General features: G+C 37.0%; 1 protein-coding gene across 2 annotated transcripts; it reads right to left on the bottom strand.

Moving 5' to 3' along the window:
- Positions 1-12153: 12153 nt before the first annotated feature.
- Positions 12154-15891, bottom strand: LOC113761879 (equilibrative nucleotide transporter 3-like). 2 transcript variants are annotated; one of them, XM_027305045.1, is made up of 11 exons: positions 15805-15891; positions 15548-15624; positions 15244-15336; positions 15053-15157; positions 14333-14488; positions 14108-14251; positions 13881-13986; positions 13610-13785; positions 13365-13540; positions 12701-12959; positions 12154-12564 (listed from the first exon to the last, which is right to left on the bottom strand). In XM_027305045.1, the coding sequence occupies exons 3-11, from the start codon at positions 15289-15291 to the stop codon at positions 12454-12456; spliced, it is 1281 nt and encodes a 426-aa protein (XP_027160846.1). In that variant the 5' UTR covers positions 15292-15336; positions 15548-15624; positions 15805-15891; the 3' UTR covers positions 12154-12453. The 2 variants fall into 2 exon arrangements, with proteins under 2 accessions (XP_027160846.1, XP_027160847.1); XM_027305046.1 differs by having other exon boundaries at positions 13365-13522.
- Positions 15892-18720: the final 2829 nt, after the last annotated feature.

The raw sequence follows: 18720 nt of genomic DNA, 5'->3' as shown, positions 1-18720 counted from the left end.
GTTCAATCAATGACCCACCGGTTGAACCATTGACCCATCAGCCCAGTTCTCTTGCCGGGTTGATTTTAATAACTATGCGCATATGAATGACACTAAGGGAGATTGAAATTGGGCCTTGTTCTGTTCAGGCACTAGATTTTGGCTCCACGGTAAAAGTAACTCACCAATATTCATAAACTTATGGACCTTAGGCATCGTAAACAAAACCTTGCTGGAACTTCCCCACCAAAGATCTTATCAACCGTTCAACAGTTCAACTCTTATGTGTCTAATCTGAACTATTTGTGACTTTACGCCCTTAAAACTTAAAATTAAGGCATATCTGACCAACTCAGTTAACAGAATTACCAGCTCCTTAGAGGGGATCAGATGGTCTTGCCCAACTCGGCCTAGTGATACTTTCTCCTGCAGGCCTGTGGTGGGACTAATTTTCTGTTGCTTTTATCCTCTGTAGTTTGTTAGCGGAGAATGGGGCCATGTCCTGTCTTTCTGCTGTTTATTCTTTTTCAAGGGGAAGGCCCATGACCACTTGTTTTAGCGAGAGTATATAACGGGGCCATTAGGCCCATTTTCGTTCTAATTATATTTTGTTTGGCCGGAGAAGAGCTATTGTTATTGTTAATAAGAGCAAAACTAGAGCAAAATTCCATTGAAGAGCTAAAATTTCCAAATGTTCTATTTGAAAAAGTTATTAGCACTTTTTTCTTAAAATTAATTTAACCAATAATAGGTCATAAAATTGATTCTCTATATAATGATGAAAAACAAATGAGGCTTGTAGAACCCGTTAATTTAGGTTTGCCACTTTATTGCAATTCTTTTTGAGCTTATAAATTGTCCCCTCTAAATTATGAAAAGATATTCATGACTTTAAACACTTATTCTTTTGATAGTTTTGACCTTTTGGCACCCAAAAACGAAATTCGTATATCAAATTCAACCCTTTGGCTCCAAAATTATGTTCATTTTTTACGAAGAATTTATGTCTTAATAGGGATAGAACCTTATGAACGATACAGTTAGATGCCAAAAACAGCTTATAGTTTTTTTATTTTGGAGACGTAAAGGGAAAAAAAGAAGGAAAGAGACGGAAAAACTAAAAGAAACATTTTCCAGTTAAAATTTTAAAATTTTGTAAATTTTGAGTTTTATTTTTTTTCAATGAATTTTCATGTTTTTTCTTGAGTTTCGAGTATGAGGAAGAAATAGACAATTTTTGTTAAGATTAAAACTAGATGCTTTATTTTTTTAACCAAAAAAACTATAAGCTATTTTTGACATTTAACTTAATCATTCGTGAAACTTTACCTCTGTTGATATAACAGTTTTTCTGTAAATGAAAAAATAGTACATCATTTTGGAGCCAAAATGTTAAATTTTATATAGAAATTTAGGTTTTTTTTTTGTGTTAAAAGGTTAAAACTGTCAAAAAAAAGTATATAAGGGCATGGCTATCTTTTCATAATTTAGAGGGGATATTTTGTGTAATTCGTGAACACAGAGGGTAATTTACTACTAAAATAACATTAGAGGGAGGTATTTGAGGATGAAATCTATTTTAAATTCACTCATCTTTTGTCCTGTCAAATACTTAGGAACATTATTCAATCTGAACTACATGTAAGTTCACAAAGAGCATTGATTGGTTCATGAGCTTCGAGTTTTTTGTCAAACTAACACTCTTTCTAAAAAATATTCCCAATTTGATTCACTTTCAAATTTTATTCTCAAATCAATGTTATTGTTGCCACCTAATTACCCTGATTGCCATGTAGGATAACAAGAAAGGAAAGCTTTAATCTAGTTTATAGTTTCCAATAAAAACTAAAAATTTAAACTGTTTTATTATAGAGGCACAAGAAAATTTCATAACTTTGATAATTTCCTTATAATTATTTAAAATAAATTTTACCATTATTGACCTTGCTATTATTGCTCTCTGCAATTTTTTAAATGTATCAAACTTATTGCATATATTTTTTCAAAAATAATTTTGCAAAATACAAAAATTGCAATGAACATTATAAGCAATAATAAGAAAAAATTAGAAAACTTCAAAGTTATCATATTTGTTTATGTTATGCTTTCTACTCCTTGAAAAGTACTTTTACAAAAAGTAATCAAACTATTGCAATTAAGATAATGCTAAAGTTTCTCAAAAGTAACACAAGCCATTAACTGATGTTGAATAAATGTGCAAAAATACTTCAAGTATACGAGATTATTTGATTATGTGATAGAGAGGCGCTACAAATGAACATGCTTATATTGAGCATGAATTTATGTTGTTATGTAGTTTTCCTCTTAGACATTTTATCAAGCACACGGTGTGAGAAATCATTTGTTAAAGCAATTAGTATTCAAAATTTTTTGAAGGCCATAGGAATGTTCCAAAAACTGCACAATAGAAAAGACAAGAGAATAATCTTTATTTACCTTGAAATTATCAATTCGAGGAGAATATTTTCATCTACAGATACAATATTAGGAATGATAATGAAGTTTTAGATGTTGTTAATATAAATATTGACTTTTAACAATTACATTTGACAAGGAAAAATAACGAAAGGACAAAAAATAATAAAGGAAAAAAAAAGTGGGTAGATTCAGAGAGAGAATCAGGGAAGATATTAATTGGGAAAGAGAGATAGTATGTGCATCTATCTCTATCCTACCACATATGCAACCTATGTGGAAAAAAAAGAATCATAAAGATAATAAATTTTAAAATTAGGTTACTTTGGGTATATGTTTCAAAAGAAGAGTTATTTTGGCAATAAACTCCATGAGCTTCTCTGCGATTCTCAACCTCGCCTTCTTGCCCTTGCTTTGCTTGGAAGTGATAGAAATAATGGCAACCAAGCTAGGTCCAGCTTAGAATAGCTAGCAACTGAGAGCTTAAAAAGGGTTTTCCTTTTCATCTTTAAGTCTAATCGAATCGAAATTCAAACTCAAAACTACCATTAAAAAAAAAAAAAAAAGCAAGCATAAAATAATGAACTACTAATTCTTTGGTGTCCGAGATCCACTAGTATTGCTTGACCCCCACAAGATGTGCATGATTGAAAATTGAAAATAATGCAAGGAAATTGGGTTAACAACCTTAGTCCTTAAATTGATTTCTTGGTCCTACAAATTTTCCTTGAACGTTTGTTTGCTTTGGTCTAGTTGTTCGTCTTTATTGCTGGAGCTGTGTCTTCAGCTGCTTGAGGTCATTTTCTTGATAGGGATTGTCACCGACCAAAACCGGGCATGAAAATGAAGGCCTTTTAACATTTATCCACTCAAAGTCCTAACTTAATTTCTGAACAATGTGATGATGACCTTCCAACCACCACCACAGTTTCACCTAGCAGCAGTCTTACAAATTCTTCCCCGTATGTAGGAAACTAGCCATTGAGACATATTCGATTCTATGCGTGTGCAATTTGTTAAAAATTATTTTTAATTGAAAGAGTCACAAAAACAGTGTAAGTGTATCGTACAAAAAATATGTACAATTGGAAGTAAAAGAACCGTTACGCGAGAATGGGAGGGAGATAATTTTGCTTCAGTAGATCTGTGTGTCAGTTGATAATAGAGATAAAAGGTTAATGGATAATAGAAGTAAGAGTTAATGAATAATGAAAATAAGGGTAAATTTGAAAACGATACACGGGTTTTATTATTGTAAAGATGTCAACGGAAGCCCATATCACAGAAATTATAGCCCAAAATTAAGCCTTAAATCTGGTTAAGTATGAAAAATTTCTACATATTTATATAAATAGTTTTGATATCATTAGTCTATTATTTTCGATTATACCTAAATCTGAATGATTTCATGAGTACCAACATACATATGTATCCCTGTATATGAAGAAAATCCAAGTTGGCATGATTGATCAGATGGGATTAATGTATCAAGAAAGAAGCAAAGATCCTGTGTCCATCCGCTGGTAACACTTTTAGGTACAGATTAGACGTTGGAAAATATAATGCATAACTGCCCTCAATAATTGAGAATTCAGCCTCTTTCTCCGTAACAAATTTAAAAAGTATAATGGTTTCTTTTTTCTAATTAAAATCTGGATAATGTTGCGCTGAAGTCGCAGCTCCCTATATGCCACAAGAAATAGTTTCTTGTATGACAATAGTTAATTCCTTGTGGAGTGCAAGCGAACACATACACATTTAAACAAGTGCTTAGAGCATCTTAATAATGATTAAGCTAGTCGAGAAGGTTTTAGGGTACGTTTGACAAAACTAAAATTGATATCTGAAATCTGAATTTATTATGTTATTGAATTGTTAAGTACAAAATGTGATACATTTTGAGTGTACATGTATCACATTAAGTGATAAGTTATTCACTTATCACTTATTTTTTAAAATAAATTTTGCCTAAAAAATTCAGTGTCACTTAATTTTAATTTAGTCCTGCCAATCGCTGGTTTCTTCCATGCCATGAGAACTGGTTCTTTGTGCCAATTTCTGACTATAAGCCCAACCGGCCTCTCCAATGCTCTTCCACATCCGAATGATTTAGTAAAAATAAGCATCATCTTCTAACTGCTATCTGTTTTTCTGGCTTAACGATTTGTAATTTCTTTATTAACTTCAAAAGAATGATGAAGAAAGAACTTGAGCGCTTAAAACTGTGAAAATGGCTAAGCTTGAAGACCATTTATGAAGAAGAATCTGCATTCCATGCAAAAAGGGTCTTGAAAGGAAGGGAAGAAATATGTGACCTTAACCACATTACAAAAATGCAAGGAGCACCTTTAAGAGATGCTTGTCCACGAGTAGACGTACAGAAGATGGTGAACGACATGAACGGTTTAATTAAGTTATATGAAAATTCAACGTGAGCAACACTTGAACATTTTCGGACGCAATAGAAGTAAAAATTTCCATAGGAACTGAGAAGACTAGCCCAACAATTCACGCATTCTTGCAAAGAAAAGTTGGAGTATGGGGAAAGTAAGGTAGTTTAAGCATATTCCCATTAACAAAGCAAGGAAGTTGACGGAACTCAAAATCCAATTCAAGAATCTTTGTTCGTAGGGGAAAGCTTATAAGATTTTATTGAAGTTGTTAATCTGCATTATGAATTTGTATGTAGCAAAAGCGTGAAAGCCATGTACCAAAATTGGGCATGGGCATGCATGGATAATATTAGTGGACTAGTTTTTTATCAAATGGTGACCATGGTTCGCCATCGCGGGTTGCAGTCTCGTTGCGGTCTCGGTTGTTCTACATTCATCGCGGCATATTGGTTGAATATCAGATAATACGCACATTATAGCACATGAAAGTTTTTAAAAAATTTGAAAAAATTACTAAAATTAGAAAATACCAAAAAGACACAATTTGAAAAAATATCCGAGTCGACTCCAATATATCGACTGATACCATGCATCATGGATTCAAATCGGTCAATATCGGTCGAGTCAGAGCGAGTTGTCGCGGATATGATAATATCCGCGATTCGGGGTTCGGTATCGTACTGGTCTCCTCCGTTCCGGTTACGACTCAGGCTGATACGTATCGGTGTCGGCCGATGTTGCTAACCATGATGGTGACCATTGTGTCAGGCAAGAGCTCCTGAGCGAGGTACGGTCAGTAGCAGAGTTGGGGAAGAATTTGGGAAGCAGAGAGAATTGAGAGAAAGGGGAAAAGGACGAGAGAGAATAACCGAGAAGAGAGAGAAAATATTTCTGGTATTATGCTTCAATGAATCTGTAACACAAAGGGAATGGAATCTTATACAATTCTGTTGTCTTCCCTAACTAACTAATCGCAACTCCTAACTAACTGAATTAGTCTAACTACGTTGTTTAAGCCATTATGCCATTGAGTCACCAAAACGCACAGCAATCATCATTAAACGACATCCCTTATTCCTTGGGGCTTGACATTCCCTCCATGATAAGGACTAAGCTTGTCCTCAAGCTGAAAAATCAGGAAACTGCTTATCAATGAACGTTTTGTCCTCCCAAGATGCTTCAGTTTCTGGCAAATGATTCCATTTGACCAAGTACTGAATGACGGGTTAAGAGTTACGCAGAACAACCCTCCTCTTCATTACCTTCTCCAGCTGTAAAATGCACTGGTCAGAAGCATCAAACTCAGGAAGGGTAGATTCAGTGCCTTGGCCTACCCCAATCCTCCTCTTCAACAGAGAAATGTGAAAAACTGGATGAACTCTGGCCCTCTCCGGAAGTTGTTGCGCCAATTCTCTTAATAATTTGGAAGGGTCCATAGTACTTAGGAGACAATTTTAAACTCTTTTTGATGGCCACTGTTTGCTGCCTATAAGGCTGCAGTTTCAGGAAGACCCAATCACCTATTTGGAAGGACCTCTCTGTCCTATTTTGATCAGCGAAGTGTTTCATTCGATTCTGAGCCTTGGCCAAATTTTCCTTGATGTTTGCTAGGACCTGGAGTCTCTCCTGTATCATATCAATGGCTGCAGGAATGACACTATCATGGAAGGGTCCTAAAGGCAGATGCAATGGTTTATACCCATATAGGGCTTCAAAAGGTGTCAGTTGCAGACTTGTGTGAAAATTAGTATTATACCACAGCTCAACTGCAGACAACCAAATACTCCAATGGGATGGATGTTCACTACACATGCACCTTAAGTAGCTTTCAAGGCACTGGTTGACCCTCTCACTTTGACCATCTGTTTGAGGGTGATAAGATGAACTATAATACAACCCAACTCCTATGGCACGAAACAGCTCCTGCCAGAATTTGCTAATGAAGACTTTGTCCCTGTCAGAGGTAAGAGACTCAGGTAGACCATGCAACTTATACACCTGATCAAGAAACAGCTGAGCTACCTGGTGTGCGGAATAAGGGTGAGACAGCTTCATGAAGTGACTGTACTTAGTAAAGCGATCCACCACTACTAGAATGGTATTATACCCATTAGATAGAGGCAGCTGCTCGATAATGTCCATAGTCAGATGTGTCCATGCCTGTTGAGGGACTGGAAGTGGTTGCAGAATTCCTGGTTGTAGACATGCTCTCTGACCAGAATGGCCCCCTACAGCTGAATCATGTAGAGCCTTGATCAAACTGTGCCTAATTCCATTAGCTGCTCCTACATACAGTTTCCCCTTGAATTTGAGCAATCCCTTCTCCGGCTGGTACCCTGAGCAAGCATTAGGGTCTAGCAGCAATTTAGACATGATATCCAGAGGCATAATATCACCATCATAACTCTCAACTAGCTCATTCATCCACACTGGTTGCACAGCTGAGAGGACACAAAGGTGTTTCCCTTCTTCTGGCTCCCCATTTCCTTCATCCCTCCTTCTCCTAGACAAGGCATCAGCTACCCCATTTCAATCCCTTTTTCATACTAGATCTCATAGTCCAGGCCAAGTAACTTGGTAAGCCATTTGTGCTGTAAAGGGTGGGTAAGTCTTTGCTCTAACAGATACTTAAAAACCCGATGATCAGTCTTGACGATAAAGTGGTGGCCATCTAGGTAATGCTTCCATTTAGTCACTGCTAACACTAAGGCCATCAGCTCCTTCTCATAAACAGACATCCCTAACTTCTGAGGAGAGAGGGCTTTGCTAAGAAAAGTTAGGGGGTGTCCCTGCTGCATTAACACTGCCCCAATACCCACACCACATGCATCAGTTTCTATCACAAAGGGAAGCTCAAAATTTGGCATTTTAAGAACTGGTGCAGTAGTCATGGCCCTTTTGAGATCTTCAAATGCTATCTGAGCATTATGACTCCACACAAAGCCATCCTTCTTCAACAACTGAGTTAATGGTTTGCAGATGATCCCATATCCCTTAATAAACCTTTTATAGTATCCAGTCAACCCCAAAAATCCCCTCAAGTCCTTAACTGTGCCAGGGGTAGGCCATGATTGGATACATTCCACCTTGCTCATGTCCATACTCACTCCCGTCTCAGAAATAATGTGTCCTAGATGCTCCACTGAAGTCTGAGCAAACGAGCATTTGGACTTTTTTGCAGTAAAGCTAATTGCCAGCTAAGATACCCAACACAATCTTCAAGTGCTGTGCATGTGCTTCTAGTGTAGGGCTGTAAACCATAATGTCATCAAAGAAAACCAATACGAACTTCCTCATGTAAGGTTGAAATATTTTGTTCATCAAAGATTGAAAGGTTGCTGGTGCATTAGTGAGGCCAAATGGCATTACCAAAAACTCAAAATAGCCATGTTGTGTCTGGAAAGCAGTCTTATGTATGTCTGCTGTCTTGACTCTCAACTGATGATATCCAACTCTGAGGTCAGTTTAGACATGTACTTTATCCCATGTAGTTCATTCAACAGCTTATCAATGTTTGGGATAGGGAACCTGTCCTTGATAGTAAGCTCATTTAGCTTTCTATAATCCACACATAACCTCCAAGTATTGTCCTTTTTCTTAACCAACAGCACAGGAGAAACAAAAGGACAACAACTGTGCTTAACAATCCCATTTGTAAGCATTTCAGCAACCTGTTTTTCAATCTTAGATTTGTGTGCGTGAGGGTACCTGTAAGGTTTGAGTTTGAATGGCTCTGCTCCTGGTTTCAAGGTAATCTGATGATCTAGTTCCCTCTCAGGGGGCAGTCCTTGAGGAGTTGTAAACACCTGAGGGTACTGCTGCAAAACTGAAGCCACTTGTTCTGGAATATCCTCCTCTTGATCACCCTGGAAGTCCACCTGCAGAGAGGCACGGCTCCTTTGCTTCTCTTGTATAAATGTCCTAAGATCCTTACCCCTTACTAGTTCCATCACAGGCTGGTTAATGAAGCCTTGGAGATGTAATAAGTCACCCTTACTGCTAAGAGCAATACTGAGTGCATGGAAATCAAAAGTGATAGGACTGAATTGACACATCCAGTCAACTCCTAAGCTGATATCCCAGTTCCCTAACTCCATTATCTTCAGATCGAATTGAAACTGATAGTTTTGTATTAACCATCTAACACCTGGACAGATTGTTCCACTAGTGATGTCAGTGCCATCTGCCAAGGTTACAATAAAAGGTCTGACTATCTAATAAGGAAGCTGAAGAGATTTAGCCAATCGATAGTGTATGAGGCTGTTAGAACTTCCAGTATCTACAAGGATCTTGACAGATATTCCCCCTAAGTTGCCTAGTAGCATAATAGATTTCCTCTGTATTGCTGCTGCTAGAGCATTCAGTGATACCTTAGCCATTTCATCTACCCTCCCAGTAAGCTCATCCTGTTCTCCTTCTGCATCTTCGAATTCAGTTTCATCCTCTTCCTTCATATCTATACAGTTCAATCCCCCAGATTTACACTGGTGACCTATTCCAAATTTATCCCCACATCTATAACATAAGTTGTGCTTACGCCTATACTGCATTTCTTCAACTGAGATCTTACTCACTTCTCTAGATCTAGTGTCAACCTTCCTGATATTAGGATCAATAGCTGGCAACTTATAGGAGCTGGAATTGTTTTGGCTATTACTGTGGTTTCTATACATTCCATACTTAGGTTCAACCGCAATCCTTCCTGAGGTTTTAGGCTGCTTGGACAAGGTTTCCAGTGAGCACTCCTGCAGTTCAGCAACCTCAAAAGCCTTAAGTATCATTCGTCCAGTCTAGGATTTTTGTTCAACATGAGCGCCTTCAATTCCTCAAACTTCTCTTCGTACTCCTCTATTGTCCCTTTTTGTTGTAATTTGTTGAATTCCTCAACCACATCACGTGACCACTTCCCCGCAAACCTTTCATATAATAGTTCACAAAATTCTGACCAAGTCAACCTAGGTTTTTCCAGTCTCACTCCCTGGAACCAATTGTCAGCTCTCCCCTCTAAAAACATTTCTACCATATCTACCCTTTGGTTCTGAGGTATTTGATAATTCAGAAAGTATTTATGACATTTCCTTAACCATTCCCTAGGATTACCAGATGCGAACATAGGCATTTCAAGTCTTGGCAGGTTGGGGGTAAAAGTCTTACCTTTAACCTCAGGTTGAGCTCCATGCACTTCTGCGGAAGTCATGAGCTTAAAATGTAGTGGAGGTGTCGGTAGGAGTGGTTCCGATGAGCCTGCTTCTATTTCCGGCATGCCTTTTTCTTTCATCATCACTTTCAGTAGCGCATTGAGTTTCATCTCCATCTTACTGAATTTCTGGTCCAAGTTGCCTACCATAACCTCTACCCTCGCGTTATTCTGCCCCAGCTCCTCCTGGAACTTCTGCTGCAAGCTGTTCTGGCAAGAGGTCTGAGCTGCGGCCATGGTCTCCATTACTTCCTGAAGTCGAGTCTCTTGTTTCTTGAGTTGCTCTTCCAGAGAACGATACCTAGTGTTTTCAGCCATGGGTGGTGCCTCAAGCAGCCAAGGATCGGCTGCTCTGATACCAATTATCAGGTAAGAGCTCCTGAGCGAGGTACGGTCAGTAGCAGAGTTGGGAAAGAATTTGGGGAAGAAGAGAGAATTGAGAAAAGGGGAAGAGGACGAGAGAGAATAACCGAGAAGAGAGAGAAAATATTTCTGATATTATGCTTCAATGAATCTGTAACAGAAAGGGAATGGAATCTTATACAATTCTGTTGTCTTCCCTAACTAACTAATCGCAACTCCTAACTAACTGAATTAGTCTAACAACGTCGTTTAAGCCATTATGCCATTGAGTCACCAAAACGCACAGCAATCATCATTAAACGACATCCCTTATTCCTTGGGGCCTGACACATTGACCTTCAACTGTACTTGTTTCGGTCTTTCAACTTAGATCAAAGAAGACCACTAAGTTACTTTATTATCTAATTAGTAATATAGCACAAAAAATGGAAATTAATCGGCCGACGTTGTCTATCCAAAAAGATTTTGAGTTTTTTCTTTCACTGTTCACGCAAAAATATTTGGGCTATGATGTTACATTTTTGTTCAGGATGCAATATTTGGAGTCTGAAAAAAGGAATATTTCGTATTTCAACGTTCAGTGAAGACTTAATTGTGTTAGAGAAAATAACTTTCCAATTTTTTGAGTTTTAAACTCATTGCTGACATTTTAAATTTTTGTAAAACTACGTCTAAAGCTCTACACAAGGCGATGCTGGCCATTTGCGGTAAAATGCACTCAATCCTCCTCAATTGTACCTCATAATGTAATTTACCCTCCTAAAGTTTTTGTATAGGCAATTTAGCCCCTTTATGACATTCTTAGACAAAATTATCTTTGCTACATTAATTACTTTTCTCGTTCTTATTCACCTATTCGTTTTTTGTTTTCTCCTCCTTCCTTTTTTTCTTGTCTATTAGTTTTCCCCTTTTCACTATTAACAATTAATAATAAAATCTATATTATAACACTATCTATGTTTCTTACATTGCAAAGCCTATTTAGTCTAAGATAGCAAATTATTTAAACACACACACATAAATACAAAGTACAGCTTCTTCTTTTTTTTTTTTCTTTTTTTGGTAAGTGGGAGTGCTTGAATCCAAGATCTCCTACTTGCAATTCTTCCTCCCTCCCTTATCATCCAACCCAGATACAAAGTTCAGCTTATAAACGATCAATTAATTACAATAAAAATTGCAAGCACACAAATCAGTTAGTACTGTTTTTGTTCATTTTTAATGTATTCAAAATTTATAATTTGTTGACAATTAATTCTTGCATGCGCTATTAATATGTTGGTTTTACTATTAATGACTAATCAATTGTTCACTCTAATTAGTTTACGTGTAAATAAATTATTGAATAACTTGATTAAATGTGCTTGTGATATGAACATATATTGTGTTGTAGAATAGACCTTATGGTAAAGACTTTTGTTTTTTGTTCGGTAAGTGGGAAATCTTGATGTCAAGATCTCGTATTTACAATTCTTCCCATCTTAGCACCCAACCCAACCTTCCCCTATGGTAAATACTAAAAATAATGAAGTTTAACAACTAAACAATCTATTCAATCATAATAAAGGAATGAGTAAAAGAAATTAAAAATTCTAGTGTAAGCACTCTAATAGTAGTAGAGGGAAAGAGATGGCAAGTGGCATGAAAAGAAGGGGAAAATAAGAAAAGAAAAAAATGAAAAAAAAATTTGAAAGAGTAAAAGGAAAACTGAAAGAAATAGAATAGCACAGATTGTTTTATCTTTAACATATATATAAAAAAAAGGGACTTAAGTGCCAACAAAAATCATCAAGGGGAGTAAAGTGCAATTTAGGTAATAGTTGAGTTGGTTCAGTGTAATTAACCGTACCATAATTCTAACCATAATCTTTTTGAGCAGGCACATTTAATTTCCTAGCCCAAAATGAACATATGTATGAAAGGCACTAAGAATTGAGTTTTGGTTTTTGATTTACAAAACACATAACAATTTCAGTTGTGAATTCAGCATATATAGCAATTTGTAAATACAATTTGACATCCCCTAACAGACATCTTGGCGACTATCCATGCATCAATATTCAACACTCAACTACAGATGCTGCCTCAGAATTTCCCATTGCCAATAAGCCATAACCAATTCAGGGCTACGCCAGAAAATACGCCACCAAGGAGAAATACGACTAACAAGTTTCCTAGTGCATTCTGCTCCGGTCCCTGCAGTACCAGAAAACGGTAAAATTTTCTTTCTCAGAGGAAAACCAAAGCAATTAACTCAATGATAAAACCAAGCAATTAAGACGAAATTGAGACTCAAAAGACTTTCATTCATGATGATCTACATTTCACCAACCTTGTGCCCTTTGGGAGCTGCAGTGAGGATACATACTGTGAGATAACCATTGGTCAGTCCCAAGAAGGACGTGAGAAATATCATCCATCCCTGGTCACCATATTTTGCAGTGAAATAGAAACAAGGGATGAGAAAGAAACGAGATAATGTTGCCAGCATGAGGCCCTTTCTTGATTTTAACTTGAGGCATTCGATGAGTGGAATGTATCTTGATACGAGATCCCACGCATTGTACATTGCGATCAAAACAACAGCATACCTGGGATGGGATGACCATCAATGAAGTGAATATAGTTACTACATCGGGGGCACCCTATTCACCTCTTTCAAATAAATAAGGTTGATGGGAACTTAATTCAAGAAAAGGCTAATTGGACAGCCTGTACATGGATTTATATGAGCAGCATGCTAAAAATAGGGGACTAAGTGATAGTAAAATGAAAGTTATTAAACTTTTAGGAGTAATAATGGATAACCAAAAAATGGAGGTGTCTAAGTCGACAAACTTATCAAAGCGATGAATAAATAGCATTTTTTTTTAGTGTTTGATTGTATAGGATAGCTGTATTTGATTCTCCAAAACAATTGATCAGTTCATCCTACTTGACATAAGATAAAGGTAACCACCTAACAGGTTGAATCACGAAAGAATTTTATCACTTACCAGGAGCCTAACTTGTGGTGTCCAGTGTTTTCATATAAGAAGCCAGGAAAGATAGATAAAGTTAGGACATAAATCAGATAGAGGTCCAAAGCATAATCAAAGTTCTGGAAGAGTAATTGTTTGGTGCTCAGGCGCTCAGGATATTTATCATCATCGACCTGCATGGATGGCAAAAGCTGTCTTAAGGTGTCAAATGAACAATTCATCAGAAACTTGGACGTATAGATCAAAAGAAACTTTCATACTGTTTCATTTGCCTCGGTCTGGATGCCAGCAGCGGCTAAATCAGCTGAGACAGTTTTTGATCCTTCTGAAGCTGCTTTTGCACGATAATGCTTTACAATTGGCAGTTTAGGAAAGATGAATGCATACAGCAGAATGCATAGGAATTCGAAGAATGTCGAGATGGCAAGAAATAGAACTGCAAATTGGAGAAACAGAATTCCATATCATTCAGGAGCGAGACGACATGTAAATGCCTGGAAGTTCACTAAGCATTAAGAGAAAATTACGTACTAACTCCCTTGCGAAGGCCTTTATTAGAATTTTCAAAGGCTGCTTTTGTCATTAGTCGTAAAGTAGATGTGAGTGCCCCTGATGCAGCATGACCAGCCAAGAAGGACTGCATAGTTACATATGATAAGATTAAAATGAAAACGCGTGTGCTATGAATAGTACTTCTAAACAATATTAAAGAAATACAATCTTAGAGAGTAAATGGAACATGTGATTTTAAGACTGACTTGGATGAACTCAGGGCACATCAAGGATAGGTCTCCAAACATTCCTCCTTGGACATGGGCATCAGCAACTCCAAAAGCAGCAACAAGTATACATATGCCAATATAATTTCCTAGTCCTCCTTTTCCTGATGTGCCTAAATCTAGCTGCGGAGTTTAACATCAAAATAAATGCATATGAAATAACTCAGACATTGAATGCTAAAGATTGCTGAAATGAAAACTTACCAGTAGGAGCGCTAATGTGCTCAGAAAGAATAATGTATATCCTGCTAAATTTCTCTTTCTGGTATCAATTCTTGCCTCATTATATGCAAGTGTTGCAACTGTTCCAACGGCAAATGGTTGATAAACTAGGGTGAGTACCCTTGAAGGATGATAGTGCTTCAAACAGAAACGGAGAAAATCAATGTTAAGTTCTTCCAAATGCAACTCATTCTAGAGGAACTAAGTTGATGGTAACATATTGAAGATATGATCAGTTGGCCTTGAGGCCCAGAAAAAATTGGGAATTAGAAATTTGTTATCATTGATGGGAAATTAAAGTGTTTGCCTATCAGTACAGATTAGATTATCATGAATGTTCTTTTATTATGTATCCATCTGCAACAGTTTATGTGCCACGAGTTTTGCTAACTAGTAGTAACTCAAGGCTGGCAGAGAGATTATTCATGGCAGGGCCAACATCCAGAACAGAAAAATCCATCAGCACAACAGTATAGACATTTCGTCATGTTGATGTCTCATTGCATCATCATTTTTCAACAAAAGTAGGCCAAGTTGTGCAACTTCTAAATTAAGTCACCTCAGAAAATTCAAATTGAAAGTCTACACAGAATTCCTAGCTCAGTGATTTTGGAACTAAAGACTGCACAGAATAACATACATGCCAGACCAAAAAGTGGTGTTTATATCAAAAAGGATTACAGAGCACATTGGAGTACTTACAGGAAACAAGGCATAATAGTAGTCTCCAATAGTCAGCATACTATTCCATGAGACCAGTGATCCCAGTCCAAGAAACCAACACACTACCATCGCAGCACGTTTTCCCTGATGTCAATCATCAAACAATTCCAGTCAAGAATTAATTGGCAATTAATACCATTCCATTTCTAATGCACAATATTGGGATGAACCTCAAGCCTGCCTGGAGTGGGAGACCCACTTGAGCCAACTTCAGTCATAGTTGTTCGTCTCTAAACCGGCAGCTAACTTTCGAAGAATTCAGCCTGCAACTAGTATAACACTAAAAGTAAGAGTCCTTATCTTCAATCCCTTTGAAGAAAAGGGCCGAATAAGAAATCCCAGATTCATAGTTGTGTGTCTAAATCAAGACATTTTGGCACTGCATTAAAGGGCATATTAGAACTGTACAGAAAAGCTTCAGAGAGAAAAACCTTGACAAGTGATAATACTGGAAAACTGAATCGTACTTCAAACCTGTTTATTGGTTCGATATATTAGAGAGAATATTGGAGCCTTTCTTGTTGGAAATGATGGTCCAGTAGAATTGGCAGCTTCAGAAAGCAATAACTACCATTAGTACTAATATCTAAAGGAAGAAAAACCAGGCATAGAAAAAATGACCGTGAAGAAGACAGCAGGCCCAGACGACATGTAAGCAACACTACTGTAGCTCAAACATTTATACACTAAATATTATGGAAAAATCAGAAAAAAAAACTAAAAAGAGAAACCTTATCAACTGTTTGAAGATTAAAAGCCGGGAGCTACGTGACTGCTTAGTCTAGTTCTTTTCTGGTATTGCAAGTTGCAAATGATTGTTGGAATTTTTTTGTTGACTCCAATGCAAAATCTGAAAACCCTGAAGTAGACTGATAAAAGATTGAATACTTTTAAGGGCAAATTACATTTTAATCCCCTGAGGTTTTCGTAAAAATCACATAACCCCCCATGATTCAAAAAGTTATACATAAACCCCGTGTGGTTTGGGTTGAACTGTCAAATAGACGGAAAGCACCCATCGTGACGATTCGTGGGCAAAATGTCCAAATTACCCTAATATAAATACAAAAAGGAAGCAGATGAAGTCAGATTCTCCCTTGCTTTGGTCTTTGTCGTGAGAAAGAGAGGGTTATCGGCTTTTACCTTCGGAATTTGGAGAGGGTTCGGTGACTGGTGGGTAGTGATAAGGGTGGTGGGGATCTTGGCTTGCGGAATTTGGCTGCTTTGGGGATTTCTTCTTACAACTCCTTTCCTTATTTTTGTATTATTTCACTTTTATTTTTTATTCCCTCCTTTTGAGTTTTGTGAAGGAGTTTGTTATTTATGGGTAGCGTGAAGAATTGTGTTGTGAAAAGAATCTATCAGCCACCGGGGAGATATGGTAGGACGCAGCCGGAGGACTTAGCAGCTTCTTTTGCTTCTTCTTCTGTGTCTTCTATTTTTTTCAAATATTTTTTTCCCCTGTACAAAAATTGGGTTACTTTACTTAGCAACTGCAGAGGAGGAGCACACAGGAGGGGAAGGAGTCCTCTTTGTGTTGGAAGATCTATATATTTTCTGACTTCTGTTTCTTGCTTGTTGTTTATGGTGAATAAGGCAATCTAGCCCACACCCACGCAAATCTTCATGACTCCTAAGCTTTCTTCAATGTTTTTCATTTTCCTCAAATATAAACCACCATCCATGTGCAAGCCTTCACCAACAAAGTACTTTCGGAAGCTGGAAAGAGATGAGGAGCACAGAGTTAGGCTTTATTGGGTGCGTTAAAATGGTCAGGGGTAATATGGAAATGTTTCTTACTGATACTAGTAGTACAAGCGTGTTTTGCCCACGAATCGTCACGATGGGTGCTTTCCGTCTATTTGACAGTTCAACCCAAACCACAAAAGATTTATATATAGCTTTTTGAATCATTTGGGGGGGGTTATGTGATTTTTGTGAAAATCACAGGGGGCTAAAATGTAATTTGCCCTACTTTTAAAGGAGTGGCATTTTGTGAACTTTTAGGAAATCTTTTGTGACTGCATTCTTGGAAGGACATGGGGGAGTCGAAATGCTAAAAATCTTTTTTTAAATGTTGTTCCCATGGAAAGAATCTTCAATCTTTTCCTTTCTGTAAAGGAAGGGAAGAATCTCTACTTATACTAGGTGAGCTATCCCGCGCAATGCGCGGGCGCCAGGTTGCTGTGTTTAAAAATCGGTGGATTATTTGATGTGTTAGTATGTTTTGGAGATTTTTGAAAAAGTTTGTTCATGGGATATGGTTCTCTTAGCATTATTTTATTTTTTACATTTTTTAATAAATTTTTTAAAGTTTCTTTTATTTGTTATTATGGTTTCTTTAGCATTATTTTATTTTTAATCTATTTATATATGGTTTTTTTTTATTTTTTCATCCGTTTTTTTTATTTTGAATTGTTTGGTATTTTGAATTTGTTGTTTGTTCAACGTTCGCATAGTATTTGTATTTGATATTATGTGATGGTAGAGTTTGTTTTTTGGTATTCACATGTGTATAGTTGGTGGTTGTTTGGAAGTCAAATATTATTTATGTTATATATATATATATATATATCATTTTTCCTGCATGTGTGACGCCCCCACTTCTCCTAAGGGCGAACCCAAGGGTATCCGAGGAACGCCTGCCCAACTCTTGCCAGGACTCGAGACTAATCCAATTCAAATCTAGTCTAATACTAACAATGAAAGTCGGAATAAAGGTACGAAATCATTTCCATACATAAATATCCAGTCTTACATCACAATTCAAATTTACAATCACTTTCCCCAAAATATACAACCTCCAAAATGTCTAGTCGATTACAATTACAACATTAATACAAAAGTGCCTCAAGTCGGCATTTGCTTAACTCCCTCCAATCGGGTTCCTGTTAAGGAAAACAAACTAATGGGATGAGTCAATACTCAGTGAGGCCAAGAAACACACATGCAAACATGTTATTCAAGTAGCCACAAATTACATAGTAAGTAAAGCTATAAGTTCGAATAATTCACATTTCGAATAGAAAAAAAAAATAAACAGAAACAATACAATGATACTGTAGCTCTCAGGAGTTAAATTCCACGTAGTCGAGTCGAAATCTTGATCACATCTCATGTTGACACTCCGTCAACCACATAAGTATAAAATCCGTAGATACACCACTTTATTTCGAATCCCGTCACCATTACACCCCCTTACCGGGCCCGCTCATTAAAGTTTTTGATAATACTCGAGTATATCATGGCAATACTGCGCGAGTAATGCCGAGCAAGATCTCTCCAATAGATCATGCTCTACGAATATCTCATGGTTTGCTAAGCTTATCGACCAAACCCATGCTGTCTCGATTCTCAAAGTTAGCCAACGAGTTTGGGCATCCCGAATATGAATACGAATACGAATACGAATATAAGTCGATCAGCAACGCTCAAATCGACGATTCCAAATACGAATCACATATACGAATCACAAATACGAATCACATTCACATTATTAAATACAAGTCGAATATGAATTCACATAACCAAATACGAATATAATTTCATTTGAAGGAGAACGAGTGCGGTAAAGTACACATTCGTCTCACAAAGTTCAAATTCGTATAACGGATAAGAAACAGTTAATCACTTAGCAACAAATTCAT

The sequence above is a fragment of the Coffea eugenioides genome, chromosome 2, assembly GCF_003713205.1.
Source record: "Coffea eugenioides isolate CCC68of chromosome 2, Ceug_1.0, whole genome shotgun sequence".
In the NCBI taxonomy this organism is placed as follows: Eukaryota; Viridiplantae; Streptophyta; class Magnoliopsida; order Gentianales; family Rubiaceae; genus Coffea; species Coffea eugenioides.
Note: the sequence above shows the minus strand (reverse complement) of the source record. Positions and strands in the feature narration are given on the sequence as shown.

Coding starts and splice junctions, on each gene's coding strand:
- LOC113761879 (XM_027305045.1), bottom strand. CDS start 15,291: ATGACTGAAGTTGGCTCAAGTGGGTCTCCCACTCCAGGCAGGCTTGAG. Junction 15,158..15,243: donor CCACTCCAGGCAGGCTTGAG/GTTCATCCCAAT, acceptor GATTGACATCAG/GGAAAACGTGCTGCGATGGT. Junction 13,786..13,880: donor AGGCCTTCGCAAGGGAGTTA/GTACGTAATTTT, acceptor TCCAATTTGCAG/TTCTATTTCTTGCCATCTCG.